General features: G+C 33.6%; 1 protein-coding gene and 1 long non-coding RNA gene across 2 annotated transcripts in view; one reads left to right on the top strand and one right to left on the bottom strand.

The window, feature by feature from the left end:
• Positions 1-26,705, bottom strand: part of LOC127720696 (uncharacterized) — a 150,845-nt gene that overhangs the window by 65,193 nt on the left and 58,947 nt on the right. Inside the window, exons 8-9 of the mRNA XM_052227438.1 lie at positions 13,953-15,204; positions 12,342-13,097 (exon numbers count right to left, since the gene is read on the bottom strand). Of these exons, the coding sequence (XP_052083398.1) occupies positions 12,342-13,097; positions 13,953-15,204 (2,008 nt within the window). The remainder of the gene's footprint in view (positions 1-12,341; positions 13,098-13,952; positions 15,205-26,705) is intronic.
• LOC127720730 (uncharacterized) lies at positions 1,267-4,872 on the top strand. Its single transcript, XR_007990966.1, has 3 exons — positions 1,267-1,596; positions 2,952-3,103; positions 3,879-4,872. It is a non-coding gene; the product is annotated as an uncharacterized LOC127720730 (long non-coding RNA).

Genomic DNA, 26,705 nt, shown 5'->3' with positions numbered 1-26,705 from the left:
CAGCATACATGTCAATTGATCATGTCTTTTGGGGGGTCACAGCTAGGAATTAGAGAGCTCTCCCAAGATTTTACAATACTCTCTCTGTGTCCTCAAATAACCTGAGATTTCAGCATATGACTTATTTTCCCCCTTTTTTAGTGCCAAGAGACTTTTTGTCTTGAATGGAATATTTTCCTCTAAAAAATATTGAATTATAAATTCTTCCTGGACAGGCAGTGTGATAATTTGCTCTTAATCAAATATATAAAAGGTATCGAAACATACTTTCATACACTTTGGATTAACACTTATTATCTTGTTAATAGTACCTCAGTTAAGCTTGACGTACAATTTTATGTACTGATTTCTAAGATTTTCTGTTCACAAATATCAACTATGGCTGTCTACATAGTGGGACTAATACCCCCAGTACATGAATTTTAGTTGCTACTGAGAAATTCAGTTATGCCCCTTTGAGATTTTCAGCTATTCATTTTATACAATCAATGTCTCTGTGTTAGATTGACAAATGGTTACTGATAGATCAATTAGAAAGAATTATACTGATCCAGGAACATAGTCTGAAGTTCATATGTCGAACTCAGTTGTGTTGACAACACGGAAATGTCGAAGTAATTTCTTGGTCCTGGTAGAATTCCCGTTTGATCAATGCATAAATTCCTTTGATGAGACCAACTCGATTGATTCTAATACACATTTAAGTCAAGTAAATTTTATAGTCCCGTCGATGTAAAATTAATGTAAATTAATCCTGAGGTCTCGAAGTTCGAAAGTAAGAATTTTCAAAAGATGTGGACATAATGAGAAAAATTCAAATCGTATGTATTTCTTATGTAACCTATTAATTTTTCTAAAGAGATTAAAGCTGAGTAAATATACTTGTTTGTATAACAGTTAAAACGACATGTTTATGGTGACTGGTAATTAACACCTGTGTTGATTGGCCAACGTTAGTGTGTTGAACATATTTCACCTGCCATAAATTTGAAACGAATTTAATAGACCCAAGCCGAGATTAAATGAATCTTTATAATTGAAATTATCGGATGAGTCGAACCTCGGATCAGTCAAATACTTTGGTCTGGTCCCTTCCAATCTAATTAAAATTAAATCTCCGCACTTGCTCCTCGTTGTTTATATGTCGCGCGTGGGAGATCTAACAACAGCCGCTTGAGGGTCATGTCTAGGGTCAAATTTGGTGAACTTTGACCGACCAATCAGCGTGCAGAAAATCAATTTCGGGTAACCAATCAGCGACGGGCTTGTATACCATTATCGGATCGTTAAATAACATGGATGCGCCCAGTTTGGACAACGTTTTGACAAAAGTTTTGCCAAAATTTGGTATAAATGATATAAAGAAGGAGCAAAAGGAAATTTAAGAGTGTTTAGTTAACAAGAAGAAGTGCGTGGCTGTACTCCCGACTGGTTTTGGCAAGTCACTGCCGTTTCAACTGTACCTTCCAGTTGGCCGGGAGGTTATTGAAAACAGTTCTGACTGAAAAGTTTTAGTCTGTTTTCCCTTAGTAGCTCTGATGCAGGACCAGGTGGAAAAACTCTCGCACATTGGAAATATTACTGCTGCATACAAAGGTTAGTATAACTTTAAGCATGCAGTGGTAGTAAGGCTTCAATAAATGGAATAGTCTATACTATAGTATTTAATGCCATTAAACACCTAATTTATATTATAACTATTATGTTGGCAGTGTTGTATAATAAAGATGTTTATAACACATGATCAGTTAGGGGGTGACATGTTATCCCCCTGTACAATGGCGGATCCAGAACTTTTTGTAAGGGGGGCCCACTGACTGACCTAAGAGGGGGCCCGCTCCAGTCATGCTTCAGTGATTCCCTATATAATCAACTAAATTTTTACCACAAAAGGGGGGCCTAGGCCCCCCTGGATCCGCCTATGGTGTTGGAGCTACTTATATAATTAATGCAATGCCTCTATCTTACAAAAATGTCTTAAGACGTTATTCCCACACCTTATGGTGTCTAGATGCAGGGCCCTCTTTTCCATAGTCCTGGATCCGCATCTGACCAGGCAAAGATGTACATGTATGCCTTATCAAATAAAATAAAATTTATTTGCAGGATCATACATTTAAACTTCAGTATATCAACACATACACATGACTAATAGTAACAAAGCAGTAATATGAAACTTAAATATACATGAGCAAAGTTAAAAAAAAAGTGATCATAGCCATGGTAGCACATAAATTTGTCTCATTTCACCGAGAACAGATTGTATTGGTCATATTGCCAGTATTTTACAGTCGTTTTGGCCATAATGCTAGTTCTTCATACTACATGTTGTATTAATGAAGCGCCAGAGTCCAAGGGAAATGTTGTTAATTACATGTACTAATAATCTATCTCAAAACAAATATACATGCATATAAGAATAAGAAGATGTCGTACATGTACAAGACTTGTAGTAAAATTGCCAACTCAACTCTCCACCAGACAACAAATGACAAAGTTTACAACTATAGGTCACCATCTGACCTTCAACAATGAGCAAAATCATACAGCATAATCAGCTTTACGTGGCTCAGAAACGTGCGGGAAATTTTTAAATTAGATTGTTATTTTTCATGTTTGTGTTAAACAATGAAAAAATAAAAAAAAAATATGAAAAAGTGGTCTAAAAGACCTTGTTGGACAAATGTTGGATGGCCAAACAGATACATTGGCAGAAACATCTCAAAATCGAGAAAATATGCCATGCATTCATTGAAATCTCAGCTACATGTATATTCATTTCTGTAATGGACTTTACAACAATAAGAATTATTTCATTGGATTTCAATCTTTAATCAAACGCAGTGAGATCGAGAAAGGGTATTTGTACAGTGTACATTTAAATTATAGAAGTTATCATAGAAATATGTCTTTTTGGAGACTGCCCACCTACATTTTTTTTTGCATTTTAGGATCATCTTCCCCAGAGTGACGATCAAATCAAAGAGGGGTTGATAGATGTCATTTTTGCATCTCCAGAAACAATGGTTGGTGATCCCTATTGTTTAAAGAAGTTGAACATTAAGTTGGTTGTAATTGATGAGTTTCACACAATAGCAATTTGGTAAGTGGATACAATGTTTATTCCCCATGTTCATTTCTATTCGCACATTTACAGGACGTATTACCGTTGTCTACATGTATATAAATAAAGGCCCCGAAATGACAATGTAAAACAATTCAAACGAGAAAACAAAGGGCCTAATTTATGCATGAAAAATGAACGAAAAACAAATACAAATGTATGTAACACTTAAACAAATGACAACTACTGAATTACAGGCTCCTGACTTGGGACAGGCACTATACAGAATGTGGCGGGGTTAAACATGTAAGCGGGATCCCAACCCTCCCCTAACCTGTGACTGTCTGTCAATCGTCAACCTGTCAGTAACTCAAAAACTATTCAACTAATTTGCATGAAACTTGGATGAATTGTTTCTATATATTGATGTGTACTCCCTTCCCATTTTTATGAATTTAGATTTTCAAAAATATAGAAGTAAAAAATTAAGACCACTGGTACAGAACTGTACAGCTTTCAAGAACGAGATAACCTAATACTAAAAAGTAAGCTCTTTTAAGACCACTATTTGCAAAATGATGAACCATAACAATGTAATTATAAGAATGTATGAAAAATAAAACCCTAAACAAATGTGATAGACAGCAACCAACAACAACCACTGAATGATAGGCTGTTACATAACAATATGGACAAGCACATACATGTATTTAATTTTGTTTTGCCATAAGAATTAACAATCTAGGCAAGAGGTGCTGATATTTACCTTTTATAAAAGTTTTTATAGAAGTACTTATTTCTATTTTTCTTTCAGGGGCCAAGATGAAGGAGACAGAAAAAAAGGCTTTTCGAAAATGGTTTTCAAATGTAGGTGAACTAAGATCCCTCTTTTCCGATGCTACAGTATTGGCTTTAAGTGCAACTTACACTGTAAGCTTTAGGAAAAAAGGTCATGAAAATATTGCAGCTAGCGGAGGACACAACAGAAATTAATTTATCACCAAACAAGTCTAATATTAAACTAGTATCTTCCAAAATTAAAAATTAAATTGAAATGGGAATGACATGGTTAGTAGATGCATTAGAGGAAAAAAGTCAGGACTTCCCACGTACACTTTTGTATTGTTAATCGATAAATGACACTTCCAAACTTTATAAATACATTGTAACAGAATTGCCACATTGTGCCAAGTATATTGAGATGTTCCATTCTGAAACTCCAGATGTTAACAAAAACATCATAATTAATGCATTGAAGGAGGAAAGTAGTGTTTTGAGACTTATTTTGTCAACCAGTGCCCTGGGAATGGGTTTAGATGTAAAAAAGTGTAGTGGAGTGGTATTATTTGGACCTCCAAATAATCTGGTAGATTTGCTGCAAGAAATAGGGCGAGTGGGGAGGGATGGAAATCCATCAGTTGCCATTATCATATACAATGGATACCACTTGCAGAAGTTGAAACCGGAAGTTAAGGCAATTCTTAAAGCTAAAGATTGTAGGAGAAAGGATCTGATGTGTAATTTCCTCAGAAATTCAGACTTGGATGATTTGATGAAGAAAGAAAGCAGGAAACATTCATGCTGTGACTTGTGTACTAAGTCTTGTAATTGTGAATCCTGTGATATGTTACCTCTTGAGAAGTTATTTTTGTCAGAACAAGTTGTTGAGGAGCTCGAGGAGCAAGAAGATTCTGCTGTTTCAGATAGCGATACTGAAGACTACAATTTGTCTGCCTATAAATACTTCGAAGATCTTGATATGGCTTTATTAGAAATACAAGATGATTAAAACAGTTGATATTTATTTATTTAATTTTTCAGTATCTGGTTTCTGTAACTTATTCAACTTTAGACTCTTCAAATATATTTGACTTTTAACCCCCTTACAATTGCTGTATTGATTGTGCCACTCTAGATCTGGGTTCATGTCATGCCTGCAGCTGTCAATGTGACTAAAAAGAGATGTACATGTAGCGTATAAAAACAAATGAGACAGTAACTGATTGACACACATCATAAGATATTTACTTGTTTTCATCTTAAAAATAAAGAGATGCGGTATGATTGCCAATCAGACAACTACCCTCCAGACTTTTCAATAACTTGATATAAGCAATTGTAGTACAACGAGAAAAACCCATGCCTTTAGTCGGCTACAAAAGGCCCCGACCAGAAAAATATGAAAAAATTCAAAAGAGACAAGAGTGCACACGCTGAAATGTCTCGCCTTCTTTACTAATCATTGATATTATGTTGATAGTCCTAAATATAAAGCTTTATTACAACTGTCACATAAACTTAACATTAACCAAGTAAACTAAACATTGACCAATGAACCATGAAAATGAGGTCAAGGTCAGATGAACCATGCTAGGCAGGCATGTACAGCTAACAATTCTTCCATACAACAAATATAGTTGACCTATTGCTTATAGTTTAAGAAAAACAGACAAAAACACAAAAACTTAACACTGAGCAATGAACCTTGAAAATGAGGTCAAGGTCAAATAAAACCTGCGTGACTGACATATAGATCATAAAATATTTCCATACACCAAATATAGTTGAACTATTGCATATAGTATTAGAAAAAAAGACCAAAACTCAAAAACTTAACTTTGACCACTGAACCATGAAAATGAGGTCAAGGTAAGATGACACCTGCCAGCTAGACATGTACACCTTACAATCATTCCATACACCAAATATAGCTGACCTATTGCATGCAGTATTAGAAAGAAAGACCAAAACTCAAAAACTTAACTTTGACCACTGAACCATGAAAATGAGGTCAAGGTCAGATGACACCTGTCAGCTAGACATGTACACCTTACAATCATTCCATACACCAAATATAGTAGACCTATTGCATACAGTATAAGAAAAACAAACCAAAACACAAAAACTTAACTATAACCACTGAACCATGAAAATGAGGTCAAGGTCAGATGACACCTGCCAGTTGGACATGTACACCTTACAGTCCTTCCATATACCGAATATACTAGACCTATTGCTTATAGTATCTGAGATATGGACTTGACCACGAAAACTTAACCTTGTTCACTGATCCATGAAATGAGGTCGAGGTCAAGTGAAAACTGTCTGACGGGCATGAGGACCTTGCAAGGTACGCACATACCAAATATAGTTATCCTATTACTTATAATAAGAGAGAATTTAACATTACAAAAAATCTGAACTTTTTTTTCAAGTAGTCACTGAACCATGAAAATGAGGTCAAGGACATTGGACATGTGACTGACGGAAACTTCGTAACATGAGGCATCCATATACAAAGTATGAAGCATCCAGGTCTTCCATCTTCTAAAATATAAAGCTTTTAAGAAGTTAGCTAACGCTGCCGCCGCCGCCGCCGTAGCCGCCGCCGCCGCCGGATCGCTATCCCTATGTCGAGCTTTCTGCGACAAAAGTCGCAGGCTCGACAAAAACCATGTCTGCCATGTCTGTCATGTCTGTCAGATATGGTTGCAGATTCGCCTAATCTTGACCTCATTTCATGAAACAAGCATATATTCGGGGTCAAGTCTGCATCTCGATTACTATAAACATGATAAACAAACAGAAAAATATATTTGGTGTGGAATTATTGTAAGATGTCCATGTTATATAAAAAAGAAGATGTGGAATGATAGCCAATGAGCATGATTAGACAACTCTCCACAAGAGACCAAATGACACAGAAAGTAACAACTATAGGTCACTGTACGGCCTTCAACAATGAGCAAAGCCGATACCGCATAGTCAGCTATAAAAGGCCCTGAAATGACAAATGTAAAACAATTCAAACAAGAAAACTAACGGCCTAATTTATGTACAAAAAATGAACGAAAAACAAATATGTAACACATAAACAAACGACAACCACTGAATTACCTAAGGCTCCTGATTTAGGACAGGCACATACATACAGAATGTGGCAGGGTTAAATATGTTAGCAGGATCCTAACCTTGGACAGTGGTTTAACAGTACAACACAGGAACGAACTATAAAAATCACTCTGGTTGGTTTCTGACCTTGACTTTTCATGGTTTATTGATCAACAAGTCAACTATCTTTGGTGTATAGAATTATTGCTATTGATGTATGTCCTTTTGTGCTAAGTTTTGGCATGGTTCATATGTATGACTTTGACCTTTTTGTTCATTGTTCTTGATGATGTTATATTTGTTCTATATAGCAAACTCATTGCATTTAACTTGGTGTAGCCAACAGTATACAAAGAGGATGATTATTTTTGCTCAAAATAAACATTGACAGGTTGATTGATTATTGATTTCTTCACTTGGGTTTCAGTGGCAAATATTTCATGCATATTCAAGACAATAACATGAAGTGGGACTATATCTTACTTACAACTTTGTTCAAGACCAATGTGTTCATCAAAGAAACAGTCAAATATAGACTTAATACCACATCTTCTTTTTTATATGACCACAAAATAATTTTGCGGTCGTATATTGGTATGACGTTGGCGTCGTCATCCGAAGACACATTGGTTTTCACACTCTTACTTTAGTTTAAGTAAATGGATCTCCATGAAATTTTACCATAAGGTTCAATACCACAAAAGTAAGGTGGGGATTGATTTTGGGGGTTATGGTACCAACAGTTCAGGAATTAGGGGCCAAAAATAAGCATTTTTGTAACTTCCAGACATTACTTGTGTGTTAGTGTATGGATCTCTCTGACATTGTACCACAAGGTTCCATATCACAAAGGGAAGGCTGGGATTGATTTTGGGGGTAATTGCCTCAAAATTTCAGTAATTAAGGGCCAAAAAGGGGCAAAAAACAAGTATTTTTCTAGTTTCATGACAATAACTTGTGTGTAAGTGTATGGATCTTTCTGAAATTGTACTACAAGGTTCCATATCACAAAGGGAAAGCAAGGTTCGAGTTTGGGGATAATTTCCCTAAATGTTTAGGAATTTTGAACAAAAAAGGGGCCAAAAAACAAGCATTTTTGTAGTTTCCAGTCAATAACTTGTGTTTGAATAGGTAAATTAAAAATTTATAAGTTCTTAGACCACATTTATTCTGTGTCAGAAACCTATGCTGTGTCAAATATTTAATCACAATCCTAATTCAGTGCTGTATCAAGCTTGACTGTTGTGTCCATACTTGCCCCAACTGTTCAGGGTTCGACATCTGCAGTCGTATCAAGCTGGGCCCAGCAGAGCATTTTATTATATTAAGTTACTGTGTTTAATTTGACTAAGATAGAAATTGAACCAAATAATGTGCACTAATAACTTCATCACTCAGGAAAGCACATTTAACCAACACCACCTTTTAAAGTTTTATCAACAGCTCTTTACATGTACATGTACATATAGGGTAAATATCTGCAAATCTGTAAAAGTTTGGTTTTTATCTCATTGTTGTTTTGTACAAACGTGCTTGATGTTTTCATAAAGTCATTTCGGGTCTTTGTACAGCTTGCTATAGGTTTTACTCAAAGTCAGAGGTGGAACTGTGAACTTTAATACAGAAAAATAAGTTGGTCCCTTTTGAATAGTTGTCTCATTAGAAATCATGCCACATTTTTATAAACATGTTTTTGTAGGTAGTTATGCTGCCTAATCAAAATGACCATGATATTTTGCAACTAAACTGAAAGTATTTCATTACTTTGTTTGTTGGGTTGATGTCTCATTGACTTATGACACTTTAATATCAGCAACAAACGACTAAAAAAGTACCAGCTAATTAAGGTTATGACTTAAGAGAAAATTAAACCTGCACACTTAATTTATTCACAATAATTTAATTCCAAGCAATATTTTTCAAATATGTGGATTTGAAGGCGATGGAAGGGGACTGTTGGTTGATGTCACGGCGATGAATCAATGTACGAAGTCCTATAAATGCACTGTCAAATGGGTTTTTGTCTTTTTTTAGCTCCTTGCACTTAATTGTTATTATTCTTGAAGTTTTATATGTTACATGTAGTACATTTTCTTGTAGTAGGTCTTTTGCAATTTTCTGAACATCAGCTTGGTATGCCGTATATGGTGGAACCCCTTCTTTCCTGTTAAATTGGTAATGTTATCAAAATGGCTTGCAAAATTAACTAGGTGAGGATACTCTTTAGAGTGTTGAAGGATACTTTCCTTTGTCTGATGTCCTGAACATGTTACTTTTGTATCCTTGTTCAACATCTCTCAAGTATTCATCTAAGCTTATATTATTGTTTGTTCCACCTTGCAGATTAACAAATCTATTAGCAATTAATCTTTCTGATTGGTCAGGTGGTAAGACACCCGAAGTTAGTCACTTAGTTCTTCTTGAATTTTTTATGCGTCTTTCTTTAATTTGATTGACTGTTGGACTTTTCTAAAACATTTAATACAGACGCCATTGTCATTGTCTACTTCGGCGTTTACTTCAAAACCAGTAACAACACTAGAAATTATTGCGATTCTCTCTGAGTTCTGCTGAAGTTTCAGTTTGAACAGTTTTTTTTTTTCAACACGTTCTCCCGTTGAGGAGATTTCTATCTGGATGAAAGAAAAACCGCATAAAACACAAATGTTTGTTCATACTGATATTTTCCTTGGGGGTGTATACTTCACTTGATGCCATTTTAACCTCGGAAGGCAATAATACAAACTATTATTACAGTTGTATGTTACGAAACGTTTTTCGCATGGGGGCTGCCATTTTTGTTTATATACATTCGGAAGACCTCTAGACGCTACAAAGACTCCTATGCCAGTCCAATCCCTAACACTTTGTAGCACCTTCGCTGATTGGCTACAGCAAATTTGACCCTAGACATGACCCTCAAGCGGCTGTTGTTAGATCTCCCACGCGCGACATATAAACAACGAGGAGCAAGTGCGGAGATTTAATTTTAATTAGATTGGGTCCCTTCGACATAATGAGGTTTGACTGTACTGTAAATTCAGACAAGAGGCTGTCAGAGTGACAGCAAACCGGATGTTCCTGCAGAGGTCGAATCCTGAACAGTTGAGCGAGTATGGACTTATAACAGCTCTGAATTTGGATTGTGATTGAACATTTGACACAGCAGAGACACAGCAGAGGTTTGTGACCCAAAATGAATGTAGTCATGAAGAACTGAAAAAATTGAAATTGGACATTTACCTATTATGATCCAATATCCAAAATCTAAAATCTTTGTTAGAATTAGCATATCAAAGAACCCCAAGAATTAAATTTGTTATGAAATACTCATATCTGTTTAAAGGGAAATAACTCAAAATTCATATAATAACTCAAATTCATATAATAACAAGCATTCTGTGAGTATTGCATGGCAATACATAGTCCCCTACCAGTTAAAAATTCATTGTATTGGAACAAAATTCCAACTTGATCTATAACTTGTAATGGTGTAAACTTTATATTAAAAAAATATCAAGTCAATATCTTCAAGCATGATGCAAATAAACTGCTTCACTGAGTGCAGCTGGATACGCCTGCAGAGGTCCAACCTTGAACAGTTGGGGCAAAAATGGACACAATATTCAAGCTTGATACAGGTCTGAATTTGGATTGTAATTAAATATTTGATATATTATAGGTTTCTGAATAAATGTAGTCAAAGAACTTGAAATTGGTTATATGAAAGATTTCTTGCTGTTGTGCAATACACTGTGCTGTAGCGTAATACTTAGTAAATCTGTTGTCAGACTATAAACAAATAAAATCTTATAACTCGGAAACATAAAATCAAAAATTTATAAAAATCAAAAGGGAGCTTACAAAAATAGATATAAACAATTTACCAAAGTTTCATAAAAAATGCTGAAAGCATTTTTGAGTTATTGTCCGAAAACTGGAAAATCCCCCTTTTTGTAATGAATAAAACCCCATAATTCGGAAACGTATAGTCTGAAATTTATAAAAATCAAAAGGGAGCTCATGTCGATAGAAATAAATAATTCACCAAAGTTTCTTGCAAATTGGTGAAATTGTTTTTGAGTTCTTGTCTGAAAACTGGAAAATGCCCCCTTTTTTAGTGAATAAAACCCCAAAACTCTCAAACAGTATATCCGAAATTTCTAAAAAAAACAAAAGGGAGCTCACGTCAATAGATATGAACAATTCACAAAAGTTTCATGCAAATTGGTGAAATTGTTTTTGAGTTATTGTCCGAAAACAGGAAAATCCCCCCTTTTTTAATGAATAAAACCCCAAAACTCATAATGATATATCTGAAATTTATAAAAAAACGAAAGGGAGCTCACATCAATAGTTATAAACAATTCAACAAAGTTTCATGCATATTGGTTAAAGTGTTTTTGAATTAATGTCCGACATATTGATCTGTAACTTGTCATGATAAAACTATATACCAATTATCAAATCAATATCTTAAAGAATGACAAAAACAACATATCTCAATTGAAAAAAAATTTGTCGACGCGTTTTCATGTTATTGATGGACACTGTTTGGCAGCCGCCCGCCTCCCATCTTATTTCACCAAATCAATAACCAATTTTTCCTTCGAAAATCCGGTTTAAATGAAAGTCAAGGCCAAGTTTAAGATCAGAATGATGAGTTTGCATACAAAGTTTTGTCCATCTAAGTGCTACAGTACACAAGTTATGCAACAAATACAAATCAGGGTCCAAAGGTCAAGTTCAAGGTCAGGGTGACCTGACTTTGATATATATGACACCATTATTCAAAGATGTATCAGCATATCAAGTTTGGTCAACCTAAGTTCTATGATTCAAAAGTAATAAGCAGGACGCAAATCAGACAAGGTTTTTAAAACTATCATAGAGGTCAAAAGTCAGCGTGAACCAACTTTTGTATACGACACACCCTAAGCACATGATGCAACTGCATAAACAGTTTAGTTAACCTTAGTCATAAGGTACAAAAGATATGAACTGGACACAAATTAGATATGGTTTTCTGTCTATGGGTCAAAGTCAAAGTCAAAGATATTGGACTTTGGTATATATGACACACCCCAGAACAAGATGCAACTGCATACAAAATTCCATTAACCTAAGTTTTAAAGTTATGAGCCAGACACAAATTGGATAAGATTTTACTGTCATAGTGGTCAAAGGTCAAAGTCAAGGTCAAAGTAACCTGACCTTATTATGTGACACATTTAGTTTGGTTATCCTAAGTTTTACCGAACAAAAGTTATGCACCAGACACAAAGAGGAACAGATGGACCGACGGATTGACAGACATATAGACAGAGATAGTGATTCATATATGCAACCCCCAAACTTTGTTTGCAGGGTGAATAAAAATACTTACCAATTCCTAAAACAGGTATTGCTGCAGTTGATATATTTTTACTGTCACTACAGTGCTTTAGTATATTGCGTATTGTCAGACCCAATTCCTTCATGAATTTGGCATTATCTTTTACAGCATCCTTATCCCATCTCGGTGCAACTGTATGAAGAACATACTTAAAAGGAAGTGTAGAAGGTGAGGCTGCAATTTTTTTTACCTCGCACCTTTTCACAGTTTTCATACCAAGAACATCGGTCCTATATCTTTCATTACTTGCATTGGCTATGGCTTTGGCTATTCTACCTTTACTCAAGCAATAGTCATCCTGTGGGCAAATAATGATATCTACACTCATTTTAGTGATATCATCTTGGACTACATGAACTTTAAACCCTTTGGCCGTCATGTACTGCTTTTGGAATTTCTCTTGCTTAACAGTAGAGTTTGGGTTGCTATTTTTACCATTTGTACTACCAGAGTATTTCCCTGCTTTTGCTGCATCATCTGAAAGTGACCTTGTAAATTGAGGTGTATTATCATTCTTTGACAATGAATGACCAGATGTGTTTGACACTCTACTACCAGAAGACTGGAATGATTGATCAATGTTCAGGTTTTGTTTGAATTCTTTCTGTATTAATCCAACCATAAAAGTATCCTTATCCATAAAGTGAATTTCTCTAAGGCAAGTTGCTCTTCCAAAAATATTGCTGTAGTTTTTCACAGCATTACAATACTGGGTACAGCAGACTTCTCTTGGAACTCCAAATATACCTTAAATATAATATGAAAATATAATAAATTTAGAACATGACACAAAAAACATATATAAATCATAACAAGAGTGCCCTCTTTAAAATGTATCACCTACTTCATGTACTTCAGTGTTCATGATTGATTTTAAGTAATACAACAAGTATTACATTCAAGAGTGCACACTCTGAAATGTCTCGCCTGCTTTACTAACACTATCATTATGTATACTCTTACTTGCCTTGGGAAAGAAATAGCATAATAATATTTGAAAAGTGTGAGAATCCACTTTGATATCACTATACAACTTGTACCGAATTGTATTCAATGGCATACATAAGCATATTAAAATACTGATACAATATTTTAAATTTCATAATTCTTATTTACAGCTTAAATTTGATATCTGATTTTTTTCACATTAATACGTATGTTAATAATAATATTTCATAAATTTTGATTTAGAAAGAAACTAAATGCAAGTGTATATGAAAGAAAATTTAATTCCTGTCAAACCTCTTTTTTCTTATTTTTATAGGGCAAATAACATGCAAACAGTTTGCAGCTGATGATTGAAATGGTGTTAAAACTTTCTGCATGTCTTAATACTCATCATTAGTTTCATGATGTTTTCAGTTTAGAATTCCACACTGTCATTAAATCAGAAGTGATCACATAAACCCAGCATTGTTTAATCAAATGGCTGGATCCAAAACTTTCCAATACTATATAAGGGGTGTTGTTTAAGTACAAGCCACACATCTGTACTTGAATTTTTTTCGTTCAGGTTGTCCATGTTTACTTTTCAATGAAGTCATCAAACAACAACTTACTTTAATATGCTCTGAACACTATATGATGCTTAATGAATTTTACCTGAACTAATTGCTGGTATAGCAACAGATGTCAGCATCTTCTTCTCTGCTTCATGGAAACAGTTTTTAACAGTTTCCTCCAAGTCATTTGCACATTTTCTTTTATCGGTGTAGTTATACCATCTTGGGCCCACTGCATGAATTACACACTGATATGGAAGACTGCCTGCAGATGTGGTACAGCATTCTGTAACCATCAACTGACCATGTCTTTGAATGTAATCATCACTCTCCTGCTGAAATCCATAACCGGCTGCTCTTGATATCACATCTGCTACACCTCCACCATGACTTAAACTCTCATTGGCGGCATTTACTATACAGTCTACTTTCAAATTAAGAATGTTTCCTTCATAGACGTGGATCAATAAACCTTCTGAAGTTTTAAAAGTAGCAGCACTTGGAGGAGGTGCTGATGGAGTACTGGATCCCCCACTAAAGCTCTGAGAAAATGATGATCTTGAAGGAGTCACACTTTGACTGAATGATTTATTGCCCATCTGCTCATTTCCTACCTTTTTATATGAAGGATCAGTAGAAATTACTCTATCTCTACGACCTCCTCTCCCTTTCTGTTTAATACCTAAAATGAATTCACATTTTGTCTTCGCCATTTGTAGTTTTTCATACTGATTGCCCTTCAATGTGAGTGTTTTTGCATCTTTTGAACGGAAACAAAATATTTCAGGAGATATAATGTTCAACTCAGTTTCAACCTCTTTCAATTTTAAATCAGTAATTGTCCAATCTTCAGGCATAGGAACATCAAAAGTGGTCAAAGACTGAAAATATATTGATTTGGATTGTAAGATCTCCTTCAATTCATCTTCCCTTTCACCTACATGAAGAAATTTCTGCAGTACACCATTATCGTATGTTGGTGAACCTTTGAACAGCTGACACTCTGGACAAAAAAACTTAAGCATTCTGTATTCCATGTATGGAATTTTAATTTCAGCAACATGTTGGAATTTATTGTCTGGTTTTGGTTTCCAATTTGACTTCATTTGAGTGTTAGTATGCTTTGCTGCTATAACAGTCTCATCTTTGGAAAAAACACCAGTTTCTATTCCAAAATCATTTATAATTTGTTGGTTCAATGAAGTCATTTCTTCAAACGAGCCTGTTATTTCCAATGTTGTTTTATTGAAGTTGATATTCCTAGCTTCCAGCATCTTTAAAATTTTCCCTTTAAACTGCTTTTGCTTAAGAACTGGATTTATTTCAAAGGTACATTCTTTAATTATTGACCCCTACAAAAAATATATTTTTACATTTTATAATTATAAACATGAGAGACTACTGAGAGGCAAATGTCAGATGAGTTGATATTTATAATGCATGCATGTAACTTCATCACTATTGCTTTCTGATAGAGATATTATATATAGACATGGATCAATTTAAAATAAACTGATGCAGTTACTAAATTAAACTATACAGATGCTAAGAATGTAACTTTCACAAACTAATTAGTTTTATAATAGTAGCTGTTATATTTCATAAATTCACAAGATATTTTGCTAGACAAATTAGCTTCTAAATGGTGGCTTATTTCAGGTATAAACAAACTTTTTAATGGGACAGAAGGATACATTTAAACCATATGATATTATATAACTGAGTTGTGCTGAATGTTAACAAAAGTTTAATACAGAGCTGTGCCATGAGCCCATATGATAAGCCGGTCACCTTTTCCAAGAATAAATTTTCATGAATCCTATGTGTCATATTAGAAATTTATAAAAAAAAAACTATAGGGAGGTTATTTTAATATATATATAATCCCCTAGCTCAGAAACTTGGAAACGTAAAATCTAAAATTCATAAAAATATAAAGGGAGCTTACTTTAATAGATATAAACAATTCACCAATATTTCATGCAAATTGTTTTTTTTTTTATATATATCAATGGTATAATCCCGACCTGTCAACTATCCGAATCTTGGCAGTATCATCCTGATTTTCATGCCTCAATCTGAATACTGATATCAGGATCATAACACAAGTCAAAATCCTGCATGTAATTTCACAAAATCTACCCAAAAAAAATGTTGGTTACCAATCCTCAATCCTATTAATTTGTAAAAAGAAGTCGCCTTTTCGGAATATAAAAAACTGTGGGTAATCTCAATCTTTATACACCAAAATGTAAATAACATAACGTCATTGGTTTATTCCCTTTGTTTAGAACGTTTTAAACCAATCACAATGTTTTGGTGAACATTTTTAAAATATTACTCAGAATGCATTAGATTCTGAAATAGCGAATTGGTCGGCCTTTCAATTGATCATAAGATCACAATTTGCAACGTTTACTGTAGTTTCATGACAAAAAGCATACATGTCAATTGACCCGGATCCTGCCGGTGACCTGAGATTTTCACAATTCTGAGGGGTCACCCGGAATACCGGCCGGGTGACCAATTTTAATAACCCGGGAATTCGGAAAATAACCCGTTTTCACCCGGATTCCTAAGCCTTCATACTGATTAGATATAAACTGATTTCTTTAAAATACCGGCAAATTCGTAATTCTTCCTGGACAAGAAGTTCAACTAGCTGTGTAAACTCAGCTCAAGTGACCCATTTCAGTGCATGGCTTCACTTGACAGCTTTGGCGTCAAACACACTGTTAATTAACACCAATTACCTTAGCTTTAGGTCGTAAATAATTTGTGTATTTCAAAGTTGTTTTAAAAACAACTTGAGTTACTTCCCCTTTTATGTCAATTCACAATATAGTCCTTAAACTTATGTTTTTTTTTTGTAAAATATTAAATCTAAAATGAATTGAATGCCAAAACATATCAAAATAATACTTTTACTATTGTTTTACCTTAGAACAATTAAAAAAAAAAATTTTGAAAATTACTTTTTTCATCTATACCCTCCTTTAATTGTTTAACTTTATTTTATTATACTCTAATATCAACCTCTCCAATGTTTATCCGACCGTGCGAGGGCTGTATAGCCAGTCAAGGTCGTTAAAAACTCCCATCATCAGCAATGTTTCACTGCTTAAAAGCTGCACAAATGCATGCAAAGAAAACACAAATTGGCACATTGTATGCCATGGACTGAATATGAACAGGAGTAAAGGCAATGTAACACAATTCTATCAATGGCCTCCAAGTGCAATGAAATAATAAAATGTACAATTTTAAATTACTTAACCATGTGGACATGTTTTGGAAACTTTGATATAAATTATAAGAAAAATGTCCCCTAAATACTGAAATTCAGCTCGAAAAAGTTTGTACGCGTTATGACCTGAGATTTCTTTCTTCAATGCAGGTCATCACCTGCATTTTCATTGTCAAGATCTGTCTTTATCCTTCTAACTTTAGGACATTTAGGTTTAGGTCTTTTAAGTCATAGTGCAAAGATAAGAAGGTCTTTGGAAAGGGAAAAAGGAGGGGGAGGGTCTTCACTTTTTAGGCAATTTTCTCTATCCTTAAGTTATTCTGACAATTAATTAGTACAAGAATCATGCAAATAAAAGAAATCAAGGCTTATAATCTCATCATCTGTATACCAAAAGAAAAAAGTACAGATATTAGACTATCTCAAGAGTAAACAAATGGGGAATGTGTCCATGGGACACAGATGATGCCCCCGCTTGTCTATCATATAAAGTTATAAAGGGACATAACTGAAAAACAGTAATAATGACGCTACCTAAATTTGTACTTTATCCAAGTTTTGTGGTAATAGCAATTGTGTATAAGTATCATAATATTTGGTTGTGGCAAATTTAAGTTAGAGAACAGAAACAAAAAATTCAGCAATTTTTCATTTGTAAAGGGGCATAACTCTAGAACAATAAGTGTGACACCCAAAAAAATACAAACTTGATCTGTATTTTGAAGTAATAAGTAAAATCACAAAAATACTGACCTTCGAGGAAAATTCAAAACGGAAAGTCCCTAATCAAATGGCAAAATCAAAAGCTCAAACACATATAATGAATGGATAACAACTGTCATAATCCTGACTTGGTACAGGCATTTTGTACAAGAATTGGTACAAGCATTGTGTATAAGTTTCATAACATTTGGTTGAGGCTTACTTAGGTTAGTGGATGGAAACAAAAAATTTAGCAATTTTTCCATTTGTCAAGCGACATAACTCTAAAACAAAAAAAGTGATACTGCCAAAATTCAAACTTTATCTGTTTTTTGTGGTAATAAGCATTGTAACATTTGGTTGAGGCTAACTTAAGTTAGAATAAAATGCTCCGCTGGGTGCAGCTTGATACGACGGCAGAGGTCGAACCCTGCTCAGTTGGGGCAAGTATGGACACAACATTCAAGCTTGATACAGCACTGAATTTGGATTGTGATTAAATATTTGACACAGCATAGGTTTCTGACACAGAATGAATGTGGTCTAAGAACTTAAATTTTTTTAATTTACCTATTCAAACCATATCATTATTTTTTGCTTTTATATATAAATCAGAAATAACCAATTTAAAATGGAAAATTTTAAAGAAAAAAAAAGGAAAAAAATGAAGAAAAAAATCCCCCCCCCCCCAATTTTTTGAACCCCATTATGATTCATCACCCCCAAACTCAATCCCAGCCTTCCCTTTGTGGTATGGTACCTTGCAGTACAATTTCAGAGAGATCCATACAATTGAACACAAGTTATTGTCTAGAAACTAGAAAAATTCGTAAGGGTTCCGCGGAACCTGGTGTCTCGCCTACTTTTGCTGTTAATTGCAGGCTCAACAAAAATGAGGAAAAAAATCAATAAAAATATTCCTTTAGATACTATCTTTTGATTCTAAGAAGCTTCTGTCAAAGTTTGGTATAAATCCAGGATAGTTTATGAATCTAATAAATGTTTTAAAAACTTTAACTGCAGACTGTATTTAATGTTAACTGGAACAAAAACTAAGTCCATTCATAAGTAAAATACGGATAAACAGGTACAAATTTTAACAAAATTTCCTTCTAGATACTATCTTTTGATCATAAACAAGCTTCTGTCCAAGTTTGGTACAAATACAGGATAGTTTAAGAAAGTTATTAAAATTTTAAAAACTTTAACCACAGAGTGAATGTATTGTTTCCTGGCAGAAAAACTAAGTCCATTTATAAGTAAAATACGGAAAAAATGAAATTTTTTTTTTAACAAATTTACTTCTGGATACTATCTTATGATCATAAACAAGCTTCTGTCCAAGTTTGGTACAAATCCAGGATAGTTTAAGAAAGTTATTAAAATTTTAAAAACTTTAACCACAGAGTGAATGTAATGTTTCTCGGCAGAAAAACTAAGTCCATTTACAAGTAAAATACGGAAAAATAGGAATTTTATTTTTACAAAATTTACTTCTGAATACTATCTTATGATCATAAACAAGCTTCTGTCCAAGTTTGGTAGAAATCCCGGATAGTTTAAGAAAGTTATTAAAATTTCAAAAACTTTAACCACAGAGTGAATATTTGTGGACGCCGCCGACGACAAAAATGCTTATTTTTTACCCCTTTTTGGCCCCTTTTTCCTAAACGTTTTGGGCAATTACCCCCAAACTCAATTCCAGCTTACCCTTTGTGATATGGAACCTTGTAGTACAATTTCAGAAAGATCCATACATTTATACACAAGTTATTGTCATGAAACTAGAAAAATGCTTGTTTTTTGCCCCCTAATTCCTAAAATTTTGAGGCAATTACCCCCAAAATCAATCCAAGCATTCCCTTTGTGATATGAAACCTTGTGGTACAATGTCAGAGCAATCCATACACTAACACACAAGTTATGTCTGGAAGTTACAAAAATGCTTATTTTTGGCCCCTAATTCCTTAACTGTTGGTACCATAACCCCCAAAATCATTCCCAACCTTCCTTTTGTGGTATTAAACCTTATGGGTAAATTTCATAGAGATCCATTCACTTAAACTAAAGTTAGAGTGCGAAAACCAATGTGTCTTAGGACGACTACGATGCGAACGTCATACCAATATACGACCGCAAATTTTTTTGCGGTTGTATAAAAAGGAAACCAAAATTTCAGCAATTTTTCCATTTGTAAAGGGGCACAACTCTAGAATGGTTGAAGTGACGCGACCAAAATTCAAACTGGATCTGTATTTTGTGGTAACAAGCATTGTGTATATGATTCATAGCATTTGGTTGAGATAAACTGAAGTTAGAGAACAGAAACAAAAAAATCAGCAATTTTTCCATTTGTAAAGGGCATAACTCTAGATCAATAAAAATGACATCCCCAAAATTCAAACTTGATCTGTATTTTGTGGTAATAAGCATTGTGTATAAGTTTTATAGCATTTGGTAGAGGCAAACTTAAGTTAGAGAACAGAAACATAAAATTCAGCAATTTTTCCATTTGTAAAGGGGCATAACTCTAGAACGGTTGAAGTGACGCCACCAAAATTCAAACTATCTGTATTTTGTGGTAATAAGCATTTTGTATAAGTTTCATAACATTTGGTTGAGGCAATCTAAAGTTAGACAAGGGTACGACTTTAATAATGCCCCCTCCGCTACGACGGGGGCATAAAAACAATGCACACAGTAACGCTGCAAAAATTGTAACCGGTAAAAATCTGGTCGTGCACATGGGAATTTTTAAAAGGTTGGCAGGTCTCTACATCTCATTACAAGGGGCGTATAAAAACATGAGCTTTAGTTGAATTTTTGCATGCATGTTTCAAGCCAATATCCTTGCATTTTAAAAAATTCAAAGTAAGTTTGTCATATTCAAAATGACTAAAAATTATGTTGATGTGCTACAACAGTAATTTCTTAACTTTATACTCATATACAATACAAAAAAATCCTGGCCTTTTAAAGGTGACTACAGTATTGTTTTTGCTTGTTCTGTGATATATAGTTACTAACATCCACATCATTAGTGTATACTTGTCTCTGAAGCAATCATACCACATCTCCTTACAAGATATTTTTTTAAATAATCCCAGATTCTTACAGAAAAGATTATTTAGATACATACAAGGCAATGAATTTCAAGTCACATCTGAGACAGACATAACAAGAGGCTGTCAGACTGACAGCAAACCAGATTTTCCTGCAGAGGTCGAACCATGAACAGTTGAGCAAGTATGGACACAACATCTATCAATTTGGATTGTAATTGAATATTTGCCATAGCATAGGTTTGTGACACAAAATGAATGTGGTCAAAGAACTGAAAAATTTGAAATCAGACATTTACCTATTATGGTCCAATATCCAAAATCTAAGTACATTGTTAGAATCAGCATACCAATGAACCCCAAGAATTTATTTTTTGATGAAATCAAATAAAAGTTTAATTTAAACCCTTTGGACCTCAATGTGGACCAATTTGATAAAGCAGCCCACAATCCAAAATCTCTCAATACATGGTTAGATTCAAAATTTCAAAGAACCCCATAAATTCAATTTTTGTTGAATCAAACAAAGTTTAATTTTTGACCCTGATTTGAACCAACCTGAAAACTGGCCCAATATCAGAAATCTAAATATATGTTTATTAATAGACAATATAAGCTTATTTTTTAAAGGAGTTCACTTCATCAAACAAAATAAATAAAAAAAAACCAATAGCATTCAGAAAATTAGATTTTACAGAATAACCAACAAACCTACCACAATATTCTTCAAACAATTTACCAAACTGGGCCCAAAAATTTAATATTTAAATACAGGTTTAGATTCAGCATTTGAAGAACCCTATATATATTTAAAATATATTTAATTTATGTTGAAATGAAACACACTTTAATTTTATACATATAATTTTCTGTTCAAAGGGAAATAACACAAACTGAATAAATAGATATTATGTTTTCTCTAATTCTTCGTCAATTTATCCCTTTCTGCACCCATTGTATAAAACAAATTTAATCAACGTGTGGTTCGTTTGATCTCAGTTCTTCATTGGTTAAAATCCGATTATGACGTCGAATTTTCTTGCTTTCCTCTGAATTTCCTATTGTGACGGCATGAAAAAAGGCGACCATGCCTGATGACGTCACATAGAAAGAACACATCTTTTTGCAGATCAATCGAAAAGAAGGAATAAATTTGCCTGCGTACTGTTTGAAAATCATTAGAGAAACAGATTCCACCACCAAATCTCGTGTAATACGATATTTTTCCACTCTCAACAGTGAAATTTTAAATTTGAAAATTTAACGGTCTCGAGTGGATAAATATCGTATCACACTCGATGCAGTGGTAGAATCTATATATATACATCTATTTTCAAATTATAATCGATAATATAATAACAAATACCAGTGATGACTAAATTCTCTAAAATTATATATGATTCAACCACTAAAACATTGTTAGAATCAGCATATCAAAGAACCACAAGAATTCAATTTTTGATGAAATTAAACAAAATTTTAATTTTTGGACCCTTTGGACCTCAATTTGGTATTATCTAATTAATAATGAAAATAAACACAGATTTAGATTCAGCATTTCAAAGAACCCTATATTCAAATTATGTTGAAATCAAACACAGTCTAATTTTGGACCCAGATTTGGAATAACTTGAAAACTGGGCCCAAAATCAGAAATCTAAATATATGTTTATTAATAGAAGATATAAGCTTAGTTTTTAAAGGAGTTCACTTCATCAAGAAAAAAAAACAATTTCATTCAGAAAATTAGTTTTTACAGAATAAGAAATAAACCTACCACAATATTCTTCAAACAATTAACCAAAGAAAAGAAAAAAAATCCCAAATTTTATAATTAATATTTTGTAATTAATTTTTAAAAATCTGTAAAACTCATCTGTAATTATCTTCAAAATGTCTTAAAATGAACAGTAAGTTTCTTACTATATTTATACAGTCCTATATAGCTTATAATCATCAGCACTTAGGAAACAGAACATTTTCAAATAAATCTGTCACTCCAATTATAATTATATATATAATTGTGTCATAAGACACTTACCATATGCTTTGTAATCTGATAACAGGTGAAAATTATTAAAAAAAAAAAACACTAAGTGTAATCAAACTTTATATATAAAATTAACAAATTCTGTTCTGTAGTCAAAGAACTTTAAATTGGTTATATGAATTGAATTTATATTCAAAGGGAAATAACTCAATCACATTAGAAGTACCACTTTAGGATATTAAATAAATGTGGATAATGTCCACATGTGGACACAGATGATGCCCCCGCTTGCATAACATATAGTTATAAAGGGACATAACTGAAGAACGGTAAAAGTGACGCTACCCAAATTTAGACTTGATCTGATGATGTGTTTTGTGGTAATAAGCATTGTGTGTAAGTCTAATAACATTTGGTTGAGGCTAACTTAAGTAGAGAACAGAAACTAATCAAAGCATCGTCAATGTTGTGATCCAGCCATATTCATAGCTAGTCTGATATTCTTTTTGACCAAATGTTATGAAACTTATACACAATGCTTATTACCACAAAACACAGATGAAGTTTGAATTTTGGTGGCGTCACTTTAACTGTTCTAGAGTTATGCCCCTTTATAAATGAAAAAATTGCAAAATTTTTAGTTTCTGTTCTCTAACTTAAGTTTGCCTCAACTAAATATTATGAAACTTATACACAATGCTTATTACCACAAAACACAGATCAAGTTTGAATTTTGGTGGCGTCACTTTAACCGTTTTAGAGGTATGCCCATTTATAAATGGAAAAAATGCAATTTTTTTAATTTCTTTTAAATATCAAGTAATTTTTAATATTGGAGTTATCTTCCTTTGTCCATGATTATAGTTGAATCAACTACAATCAATGCTTTATACAATGCAATGTTTAATTTTGACTTCCACTGATAAAACACAGATCAAGTTGAATTTGGGTAGTGTCACTTTAACCATTATTGAGTTATGCCCCTTTAAAAATGGAAAGATTGCAAAATTTTTAGTTTCCATTCTGTAACTTAAGTTTGCCCTAACCAAACATTATGAAACCTTTATGCAATATTCATTACCACAAAACAAAGATCAAGTACAAATTTTTTGTTTCCGTTTTCTAACTAAAGTTTGCCTCAACCAAATGTTATGAAACTTATACACAATGCTTAATACTACATAATACAGATTAAGTACGAAATTTGGTGGTGACACTTTTACCATTCTTGAGTTATGTCCCTTTATAAACATAAAATTGCTGAATTTTTCGTTTCCGTTCTCTAACTTTTTCTATTTGTAAACACGCATAACTCTAGAACGGTTGTGTATAAGTTTTTTTAACATTTGGTTGAGGCAAACTAAAGTTAGAAAATGGAAACAAAAAATTTGTACTTGATCTTAGTTTTGTGGTAATGAATATTGTGTATAGGTCTCATAATGTTTGGTTGGGGCAAACTAAAGTTACAGAATTGAAACTAAAAATTTTGCAATCTTTCGATTTATAAAGGGGCATAACTCAATAATGGTTAAAGTGACACTACCCAAATTCAACTTGATCTGTGTTTTATCAATGGAAGTCAAAATTAAACATTGCATTGTATAAAGCATTGATTGTAGTTGATTCAACTATAATCATGGACAAAGGAAGATAACTCCAATATAAAAAATTACTTGATATTTTGAAGAAAATAAAATTTTTGAAATTTTTCCATTTATTAAGGGGCATAATTCTAAAACGGTTAAAGTGACGCCACCAAAATTCAAACTTGATCTGTGTTTTGTGGTAATTAGCATTGTGTATAAGTTTCATAACATTTGATTGAGGCAAACTAAAATTAGAGAACGAAAACGAAAACTTCAGCAATTTTTTCCATTTGGAAAGGGGCATAACTCGGGAACGGTAAAAGTGACGCCACCAAAATTCAAACTTGATCTGTGTTTAGTGGTAATAAGCATTGTGTATAAGTTTCATAACATTTGGTTGAGGCAAACTAAAGTTACAGAACAGAAACAAAAAAATCAGCAATTTTTCCATTTGTAAAGGAGCATAACTCTAGAACGGTAAAAGTGACGCCACCAAAATTCAAACTTGATCTGTGTTTTGTGGTAATAAGCATTGTGTAAAAGTGTCATAACATTTGGTTGAAGTTATTGAACGGAAATAAAAAATTCAGCAATTTTCCTTTTGTAAAGGGCATAACTCTAGAACGGTAAAAGTGATGCCATTAAAATTTAAACTTGATCTGTGTTTAGTGGTAATAAGCATTGTGTATAAGTTTCATAACATATGGTTGAGGCAAACTAAAGTTACAGAACAGAAACAAAAAAATCAGCAATTTTTCCTTTTGTAAAGGGGCATAACTCTAGAACGGTAAAAGTGATGCCATTAAAATTTAAAATGATCTGTGTTTTAAGGTAATTAGCATTGTGTATAAGTTTCATAACATTTGGTTGAGGCAAACTAAAGTTAGAGAACGGAAACCAATTTTGGGACGTACGTATGTACGTACGTACAGACGGACAAGGGTAAAACTTAATGCCCCCTCTGCTACGGCGGGGGCATAAAATGTGATAACTCAACAAGGAGAAAATCTAAAATCGTTAAAATTGAACTTGATCTTCATTTAGTCACAGCAAACAACATATCTAAATTTGAACAAAATTTGGTAATAGGGTTTTCCTGTTATTGAACGGACACTGTTTGGCAACCGCCCACCCGCCTTTCAATACATCCCCAAATCAATAACCGATTTTTTCCTTTGAAAATCCAGTTAAAAACTGCAAAATTTCCTTAAAATTACTAATTCAGGGGCCTCAACTCAATAACGGGTTATCTGATTCGTCTGAAAATGTCAGGGCATATAGATCTTAAACTGATTAAATATTTACCCATAGTCAGATTTGCTCTAAATGCTTAAGTGTCAGAGATATAAGCCAATAAACTGCTTCGCCAAGCGCAGCCGGAAACGAGCGCAGAGGTCCAACCCTGAAGAGTAATGGGGCAAAAATGGACACAATATTCAAGCTTGATACAGGTCTAAATTTGGATTGTAATTCAATATTTGACACTTAATAGGTTTCTGACACAGAATAAATGTAGTCAAAGAACTTGAAATTGGTTATATGATTTGAATTTATATTCAATTGAAGATTTCTTGCTCATGTACATGTGCAATACACTGTGCTGTTGCACAATACTTAGTAAATCTGTTTTCAGACTATATACTATATATATATTTAAAAAGATCTGGCAAGAATTGTACCTGTGAGAGGGCTAAAAAGACCGGACAGACAGACGGATGGATGGACACACGGACAGTCGCCTGGTATTTCCATGTCCCCAGCAACGTTTTATGCGAGGGACAGAAATGCTTGTTTTAAACACTTTTTGGCCCCGAATGTCTGAATGGTTTGGGCAACTACCCCCAGATGAATCCCAGCCTTTTACTTGTGATATTGAACCTTGTGGTATAATTCAGAGCAATCAAAATACTTATACACGAGTTATTGTCCTGTAATTAGAAAAATGCTTTTTTTGGCCCCTACTTCCTAAACGGTTGGGACCATCATCCCCAAAACAATCCCAACCTTCATTTTGTGGTATTGAACCTTTTGAATAAATTTCATAGAGATCCATACACTAAAACTAAAGTTAATGTCCGGAAACCAAATGTCTTCGAACAACAATGACAACAATGCTGACGAGGATGACGATGCAATCAACGACGTGATAGTAATATATGACCCCAAAATCTTTGTGGTAGTTTAAAATCTGTGTTTTACTCTTATGTTCTATTTTTAGCTATGGCTGCCATGTTGGCTGGTAGACGGGGTCATCAGACACATTTTA

Source organism: Mytilus californianus, unplaced genomic scaffold (genome assembly GCF_021869535.1).
Source record: "Mytilus californianus isolate M0D057914Y unplaced genomic scaffold, xbMytCali1.0.p SCAF_11, whole genome shotgun sequence".
Classification (NCBI taxonomy): Eukaryota; Metazoa; Mollusca; class Bivalvia; order Mytilida; family Mytilidae; genus Mytilus; species Mytilus californianus.
This window is presented reverse-complemented; position numbering and strand designations above follow the sequence as displayed.